The 9,799-nt window shown below is 34.8% G+C and overlaps 1 protein-coding gene across 19 annotated transcripts in view; it reads left to right on the top strand.

Annotated features, from left to right (window-relative positions):
* LOC149772939 (scavenger receptor cysteine-rich domain-containing protein DMBT1-like) overlaps positions 1-9,570 on the top strand; it is a 78,772-nt gene extending 69,202 nt beyond the window's left edge. For 11 of the 19 annotated variants that reach the window (XM_089947068.1, XM_089947067.1, XM_089947071.1 and 8 more), the window contains 4 exons: positions 499-683; positions 2,814-2,955; positions 4,676-4,860; positions 9,356-9,570. In XM_089947068.1, the coding sequence (XP_089803194.1) occupies positions 499-683; positions 2,814-2,955; positions 4,676-4,860; positions 9,356-9,363 (520 nt within the window). In that variant the 3' untranslated portion in view covers positions 9,364-9,570. Of the gene's footprint in view, positions 1-498; positions 684-2,813; positions 2,956-4,675; positions 4,861-9,355 lie in introns of those variants that run through there. The other 8 variants (XR_016417528.1, XM_089947072.1, XM_089947069.1 and 5 more) reach the window with 6 other exon arrangements.
* Positions 9,571-9,799: the final 229 nt, after the last annotated feature.

Consider the following 9,799-nt stretch of genomic DNA (forward strand, 5'->3'; position numbering starts at 1 on the left):
TCTCTAACTACGGACATTTATTATTTTCTTCAGTGTACATGAAGTTTATAAATAATTTCATGGATATCCAGTATGCATTTAAATGTCACTTTCATCAAACCCTGGCTCTTCTCAGTGTTCCTGCTGGTCAGGAGATTATAGTTGATCCGAGGTCATGCAATTTCAAATTGCCGTGACATAATAGTCCAAAACGATTTCCCAATCTAGCACTGGAAATCTTAACTGATATCAAAAGGATCCTATCATTGGTAATGTTGGCAGTAAATCTGAAAATGGTTAAAATTCATATAGCAAAGTATGTCCGACTTGTTTCCTCGTCCACTTGCTGCATAGTCTTTAATTACTGACATGTATTGGTCGATTTAATTGTATAACCAACTAAATAATTAATGCCCACGTGTAATACTCTCTTCAGCGAATACATAATGTTTATAAACAGTTCTTTGGGGATCCGTGCACACCTTAATACCACTCTCATCAAACCCTTGCTCCTTTTAGTGGGCCTGGTCATGCGATTCGGAACGCTTTATATGGTAAGGGCACTGGACCAATATGGCTGAGTTCGTTAAATTGCAAAGGAAATGAGACAACCGTGTTGGATTGCCTTTCTCATTCTTATTCCTGGGGAGTCCCTGGTTGTAGTCACAGACAGGATGCTGGAGTTTTCTGTGGCCAACTACCAGGTATTCAGCTTCAATTTCATTTCGTTTTGGTACAGTACGGCCGTTTCATTTCGACATATTATGTTTTTTTTTCCAATGCGAAATAGTTGGATTGTGTAGGACCAAACACATTTCTGTAACATAGTCAAGCCATATAAAACCTGCGATGCGAAAGCGTGTTTGACAACGATGGATAATTCATAATCTGATCAGAAGTATACTGAGTCATTATCAATACATTGAATAAAAGGTAGCTGGATCAAGCATAATTGTTGCTAATAATATTGAACTGAAAATATGACTAATAAACTAAAATAGTATATACCAAAATATGAGAAAAATTGAAACCATATAATATGTATGCAAACAGATATCCGTGTCAAACGATCATTTATCATAATTTCTCACAAAGAAAGAAATATCAATAGCATAGCGAATTAAGTCACTGCAGGCCCTTTGACGGGGAACATTTCCAGTAGCAATGTAACTTTCTTCGCTAATAGTGTGACTCGTTTTACCTTGATTGATGTCAACAGATTTGGCAGGTGCTATAAAATCAGTAATTTGTTAGTGATCAGATCTATTTGAAGTCCATGTAAATAAATGACATGACATAGCTTGCTTTTCTTTACAGTGTCAATCCTAAAAAAGACAATATAAATATTTATTAAAGTTTCACCTCTTGATATAGTTAGAATATTTCTTTTTAAAATACTCCATTAAAAAAATTGTCATTCAAATAATTATATTTCAAATTATGAAATTCATTATGTAAATATTAAAAAATGAAATCTGACTATACCATCCACTGTGTTTTCGACCAGCATACTTATGACAACGTATGAAAAACCACAAGAATCGCAGCACCATCAATATCAATGCAATACGTTTAACTGTAACTGAACTTGACATTAGAAAATCCCCATTGAGAGTCTACCAATTAAGTTGAACATGGGATGAACCAATATAGGACTGACAAGTAGGGAACGATACTTGATGCTATAACTGAGAACATATGTACAATTGTGTCTGTATGAAAGAATGCAACGACCTCGCTGGAACCGTATCAATATCTTATTCAATCGTCAGCTTGTAACTCGTACGGGTTGACTTTTAATACCGTTCCGTTTGCTAAAGAGGTCTTTGGGTCTCGTTCAGTCTCTCGACATCATTGGTTACGTTAATTTATACATATCACGCCATATGCATCTGTCCCTTTTAATTCACTCACGTATCCTCGTCACTAGTAATCAATGATGGTGGGTCATTTTCAAAACTATCTGATTCTGTTACAAACTCTTGTAATGTTGTACTTTTGTCCCTCCAAAAGAGAATTGAGCAGAATTTCTATTGAAAAGCAAAACTAATGAAAATACAAGTTACATATAACTTGTCAACACTAAATATACTTATCGTCAATGATTATTGAGATCTTCTGTATTTCCATACCACCTTCATTTAATTGCAGCGAAAATTGAAGTCATTTCCTCCCAACTCAAAAAATCACTTTCAATTGAATAAGGTGAATGCTTTATTTTTAACACATATGTATCCTAGCATGTGTTTCCAACCAAATCCACACAGATAGTTCAATTCAGATAGTTGAGTTTGGATCCGTAAAGCAATTGTAATGCGGATGTTTAAAGCACTCATTAATATCCCTTACTGTGACTGGAGGAATATTTCAAAGATTTATTGAAAGGTACATGTAGAACAACGCATCTGAATTTCCCCTATTTCTTCATAGGTCGTAACATCAATACCACGGAAATATTCACTTCTGGAATTCTCCTTTATTCATGACTACCGTCTTTCTCTAGATAATACATGTTTAGGAGTTCTAGAAAATATCCATACTAACATCTTGCCGTTGTATGTTTTATGATCGTATTTGCTAAGAACTGCTGCTGGAACACACGGAAATACACAATACTTAAAAAAATCTATCTTCCCTTTATTTTCAATAATTATTGGGAAACAAAACAGTAAGAAAATGGCGAGGCTTACATATTTGTATAGTCGCAAACTAGGGACGACAAGTGCTACATTGCGTAGAATATTAGCTAAGGATATTACACCATGTTTGAGTATGTTACACATATATATGCAGCCGCCTTGCAAGTTCTTATCAAGTGTATACTTTTCCAACAGATGTCGATGTAAGGCTAGTGCAAGGAAGATCCAAAAGTGAAGGGAGAGTAGAAGTTCTTTTTCTTGGTCAATGGGGCACAGTGTGCGACAATGGGTGGGATAAACACGATGCAAATGTCGTCTGCCGCATGCTTGGCCTAAGGTATACTTGTAGAATGTGTGTGTGTGACCCTCCATATACACAGATATATATATATATATATATATATATATATATATATATATATATATATATATATATATATATATATATACGTGTGTGTGTGTGTGTCTGTTTCTGTGTGCGTTTGAAGATTTGTTCAGGTCAATAGCCAGTGAGTAAAATATCCAACTTGTAATGCACTCCGCGGCCTTATATATCTTTTATGCACTTCCTCGCCTGATATATATATATATATATATTATATATATATATATATATATATATATATATATATATATATATATATATATATATATATATATATATATATATATATATATAGATAGATAGATAGATAGATAGATAGATAGAGAGATAGATAGATAGATAGATATAGATATAGATATTTATATATATTGGGTTTTTCTATGTTATATGTGCAATCCCACTGAGAACTGACCATAGTCTGAACCATTCTACTTATGACAATTAAATGGAGTGGTTCTCCTAAATAACTGTTTACATGATCAAAATGGTGTTTTGATGTGGCGCATCTCACGTTTCTTGAGTTCATTGTGAATATCACATCACGTTCGTTCGCTTACTTCACTTTAGCATCTCTACTTTCAAATGGACGAAACAGATTCTTTAGTTCATCATTATTTACCTTCATTTGATCTTCAACGTCACGTCATTGACAGTAATATTTCCATCCATATTTTATTATTTTTTCTCATTATTGCTGTTCCTTTTTGACTCATGCATCAGTACTCTATTTGCACTAAAACACATTGGTTTCATTAGGTCTTTTACCTGCTCCAAAGTATTCTGTTCCTTCCATGTACATAGCTATAAGGCAACAGAAAGCTACCTAGTTGGAGTTTTGATAACGTATGTCATGACTTTAAGGAAGATTTACATCTATAGTGTACTTATACAATTCGTAACAAGAGACTGCATTTCTATCAGACATTAGTTTAACGCTGCTTAACCCATTCTCTTTATGGTATGGCTTAATGACATTTTGGTTCATGTTTCTCGTCGATTATAATTGGCCAGAGTTCAACCAAGTACAACATTCTTCTATCATGACACTCACAAATAACTTCATATTCTAGCAGCGGAAACCATAAACGATTATGAAAAGAATCCTTTATGAATCGACAGAAATACGATATTGTCAGTTTACTTAGTAAAATAAGTTCGGTTTGTTTCTACGTCCACTCTTTGTACGGACATTTATTATTTTCTTCAGTGTACATGAAGTTTATAAATAATTTCATGGATATCCAGTGTGCTTTTATATGCCACTTTCGTCAAACCCTTGCTCTTCTTAGTGGGCCTGCTGGTCAGGCGATTATAGTTGATCCGAGGTCATTCAATTTCATATTGCTGTGACATAATAGTCCAAAACGATTTCCCAATCTAGCACTGGAAATCAGAGTTGATATGAAAAGGATCCTATCATTGGTAATGTTGGCAGTAAATCTGAAAATGGTTAAAATTCATATAGCAAAGTACGTCCGCCTTGTTTCCAAGTACACTTGCAGTATAGTCTTTAATTACTGACATGTAAGGGTTGATTTAATTGTATAACCAACTAAATAAGGAATGCCCACATGTAAAACTTTCTTCAGTGTACACATAATGTTTATAAACAGTTCTATGGGGATCCGTGCACACCTTAATACCACTCTCATCAAACCCTTGCTCCTTTTAGTGGGCCTGGTCATGCGATTTGGAACGCTTTATATGGTGAGGGCACTGGACCAATATGGCTGAGTTCGTTAAATTGCAAAGGAAATGAGACAACCGTGTTGGATTGCCTTTCTCATTCTTATTCCTGGGGAGTCACTGGCTGTAGTCACAGACAGGATGCTGGAGTTTTCTGTGGCCAACTACCAGGTATTCAGCTTCAATTTCATTTCGTTTTGGTACAATACGGCCGTTTCATTTCGACATATTATGTTGTTTTCTCCAATGCGAAATAGTTGGATTGTGTAGGACCAAACACATTTCTGCAACATAGTCACGCCATATAAAACCTGCGATGCGAAAGCGTGTTTGATAACGATGGATAATTCATAATCTGATCAGAAGTATCCTGAGTCATTATCAATACATTGAATAAAAGGTAGCTGGATCAAGCATAATTGTTGCTAATAATATTGAACTGAAAATATGACTAATAAATTAAAATAGTATATACAAAAATATGAGAAAAATTGAAACCATATAATATGTATGCAAACAGATATCCGTGTCAAACGATCATTTATCATAATTTCTCGCAAAGAAAAAAATATCAATAGCATAGCGAATTAAGTCACTGCAGACACTTTGACGGGAACGTTTCCATTAGCATGTAACTTTCCTCGCTAATAGTGTGACTCGTTTTATCTTGATTGATGTCAACAGATTTGGCAGGTGCTATAAAATCAATATTTTGTTAGTGATCAGATCTATTTGAATTCCGTGTAAATAAATGACATGACATATCTTGCTTTTATTTACAGTCTCAATCCTAAAAAAGAAAAAAGAAATATTTATTACAGTTTCACCTCTTGATATAGTTAGAATATTTCTTTTTAAAATACTCCATAGTAAAAATTGTCATTCAAATAATTATATTTAAAATTTTGAAATTGTTTATATAAAAGTTCAAAAATGAAATCTGACTATACCATCCACTGTCTTTTCGACCAGCATGCTTATGACAACGTAGGAAAAACCACATGAATCGCAGTACCATCAATATTAATGCAATACGTTTAACTGTAACTGAACTTAACATTAGAAAATCCCCATTGAGAGTCTACCAATTAAGTTGAACATGGGATGAACCAGTATAGGACTGACAAGTAGGGAACGATACTTGATGTTGTAACTGAGAACATATGTACAATTGTGTCTGTATGAAAGAATGCAACGACCTCGCTGGAACCGTATTAATATCTTATTCACTCGTCAGCTTGTAGCTCGTACGGGTTGGCTTTCTCCACCGTTCCGTTCGGTAAAGAGGTCTTGGGTCTCGTTCAGTGTCTCGACATCATTGGTTACGTTGATTTATACATATCACGACATATGCATCTGTCCCTTTTAATTCACTCAGGTATCCTCGTCACTAGTAATCAATGATGGTGGGTCATTTTCAAAACTATCTGATTCTGTTACAAACTCTTGTAATGTTGTACTTTTGTCCCTCCAAAAGAGAATTGAGCAGAATTTCTATTGAAAAGCAAAACTAATGAAAATACAAGTTATATATAACTTGTCAACACTAAATATACTTATCGTCAATGATTATTGAGATCTTCTGTATTTCCATACCACCTTCATTTAATTGCATCCAAAATTAAAGTCATTTCATCCCAACTCAAAAATCACTTTCAATTGAATCAGGTGAATGCTTTATTTTTAACACATATGTATCCTAACATGTGTTTCGAACCAAATGCACACATATGGTTCAATACAGATAGTTGAGTTTGGATACGTAAAGCAATTGTAATGCGGATTTTTTAAGCACTCATTAATATCTCTTACTGTGACTGGCGGAATATTTCAAAGATTTTTTGAAATGTACATGTAGAACAACGCATCTGAATTTCCCCCATTTCTTCACAGATCGTAACATCAATACCACGGAAACATTCACTTCTGGAATTCTCCTTTACTCATGACTACCTCCTTGTCTGGATAATACATGTTTAGCAGTCTAAGGAAATATCCATATTAACATCTTGCCGTAGTATATTTTATGATCGGATTTCAAACATATGTCGATGTACGACTGGTACAAGTAAGATCCCAAAGTGATGGTGGAGTTCGTTTTGACAATAGGGCACAGTGTGCGACGATGACTGGGATAACGCAGATACATACAAATGTTGTCTGCCGTATGTTTGGCCTTAGTTATACTTGTGTACTTGTGTGTGTCTATCTCTCTCTCTCTCTCTCTCTCTCTCTCTCTCTCTCTCTATATATATATATATATATATATATATATATATATATATATATATATATATATATCTGTGTGTGTCTGTGTTTCTTTGAAGATTTGTTCAAGTCAAGAGTCAGTGAGTAAAATATTCACATTTTAATGCACTTCCTTTCCACATATATATATATATATATATATATATATATATATATATATATATATATATATATATATATATATATATATATATATAGATAGATAGATAGATAGATAGATAGATAGATAGATAGATAGATATATAGATAGATATATATAGAGAGAGAGATGTGTCTGTGTGTGTGTGCGTGTTTGTCTGTGTGTGTTGTTTCTCTATGTTATTTTTACAACCTCAGCGAGAACTGACCAATGTCTGAACCATTCTATTTATGACAAGTAAATGGATTGGTTTTCCTAGATGTTTAGATGATCAAAATGGTGTTTCGGTGTTCCTTTTTTCACGTCTGTTGAGCTCATTGTGAATATCACATCACGTTCGTTCGCTTGCTTCACTTTGATAACGTTTCTCATGACTTGTAGCAACATTTATGGTATGGCTTTATGCCATTTTGGTTCATGATTCTCGTCGATTATAATTGGCCCGAGTTCGACCAAATACAACATTCTTCTATCATGACACTCACAAATAACATCATAACCAACCAGCGGAAGCCATACACGATTATGAAAAGAATCCTTTATAAATCGACAGAAATAGGTTATTGACAGTTTACTTTGTAAAATACGTTCGGTTTGTTTCTCCGTCCACTCTTTGTGTAATCTCTACTTACGTACATTTATTATTTTCTTCAGTGTACATGAATGTATAAATAATTTTCGTCAAACCCTTGCTCTTCTTAGTGGGCCTGGGTCAGGTGATTATATTTGATCCGAGGTCAATGAATTTCAAATTGCTGTGACATAATAGTCCCAAATGATTTCTCAGTCTAGCACTGGATGCCCTAACCGATATAAAAAGGATCCTATCAATGGTAATATTGGCACTAAATCTGAAAATGGATACAATTCATATAGCAAAGTACATCCGGCTTGTTTCCTCGTGCACTTGCTGTTTAGTCTTTAATTACTGACATGTAATGGTCTTGGTAACTGTACAACCATCTAAATAATGAATTCGCACGTTTAATATTTTCATCAGTGTACACATGATGTTTATAAATAGTTTTATGGGAATCCAGTGCATATTCTAATACCACTCTCATCAAACCCCTTGCTCCTTTTAGTGGGCCTGGCCATGCAATTGGGAATGCTTTCCACGGTGAGGGCGCTGGACCAATATGGCAAAAATATTATCAAATGTTTACCAGCTCTTCTGGCTTGATGAGGTAATCTGTAACGGAAGCGACACAAATCTGGTGGATTGTTTCCATAGAGGGTGTTGAAGCACAACTCACAATGAATCCTTGTTTAGCCTGTGCATAGTTTTTATAAGTCTTCCATTATTTTCAATTTCACTCGTTCCTGTTTCTCTATACATCAATATACTAATGCCTGTCGATACATGTAAATTTTAGATAGAAAAAGGGTTAAATAATGGCCTATACTTGGCGGCATAAGTGAATGGTAAAGAAAGGCGGAGCAAGGAAATTTTCCAGTCACATCCAATCAGGAATGCCAAGGGGGATATTTCGACCAATCAGTTACACTAAAGGCATATGTTATCGTTTTGACATTTCAAATAATTAAACCGCAAACACTATATTTAAGGTTAGCAACTATGATATATTTTGTTATTAATCGTCTGTAATTTCATCGACAAGTGTCCGATAACCACTCTTGTCAACGAAGCCATCGGTAAATAAACGCTGACATATAGCAGCTGCTTCATTGATAATTTTAGGGGAATTATTGCCGACTTGTCTTCCACCAATCAAAATTTCCAGTCTATCAACTTCAGCGAGGACGATATTGAGACAAAGTCTATCGTAAATTGCTGACGATTCAGGGAACATATTTTGTTTCTTATAAACACGATGTGTAAGCACGTTGTGAGTTAGCCCATCTCCTGTTTTTCCTTCATATGCTTTTTCTTTCCATATTCTATATCTTATTTTACTCCTGATTTCACCTTCCTTCTGTCGCTTTTTCAAGTTGTCGCTTCATTTTCTTTCATGCTTTTTTCCCTTTCTTGTTGTGCTCTTGCAACATATTTGTCTACTGCTTGGTTACAGATTTTAAACTCCTTAATATTTTTTTTAAATCTGATTTATTAATGTTACCAGCAACGCGATATACATCTTTGACCCTGATTTTAGACTGCAGATATGTTCGGGATTTACATGTTGATTTCTTCTACCGTATTGACACGCGGCAATATCATGTATTTGGTACTTATCCCTGATAGCGCCAATGCATTCGTCAGTAAATGTATCTATTGTGCTCATTCTCATTTTGTAGGTGGTTGAAGAGGTTGCTGAGGTGGTTGAACTTCGGGTTGTGGTTGAAGAGGTCGATGGGGAGATGGAGCGAATTGAAGAAGAAAAGCTATGTCTGCCGGTATTGTCTCGAGAGCTTTTTGTACTGCCTTGGTTGATTAAACCATTTTTATGGTAGGTTCGACAATTGGTTTAAATAACTGTCCTGCACCATTTGTAAATAAAACCTGAGCTTCCTGACGTTGTAGCAGTTGTTGCTTGATAGAATCAAGGACGTGGAGATATGCTAGATTCCATAATTAGCGCATAATCACACATTATTATTATTACGATTCAATTGCACATTACCAGTCAGCACATATACAAAAAATGCACATCAAACTGTAAAATGTCCGTCAAACTAGCGACGTGCCCATAATTTAATTTTTTCACACCACATCCCCCCCCCTCACCCCCATGTGGTGAT

The sequence above is a fragment of the Sinohyriopsis cumingii genome, unplaced genomic scaffold (genome assembly GCF_028554795.1).
Source record: "Sinohyriopsis cumingii isolate HCF-2022 unplaced genomic scaffold, ASM2855479v2 utg000957l, whole genome shotgun sequence".
Lineage (NCBI taxonomy): Eukaryota > Metazoa > Mollusca > Bivalvia > Unionida > Unionidae > Sinohyriopsis > Sinohyriopsis cumingii.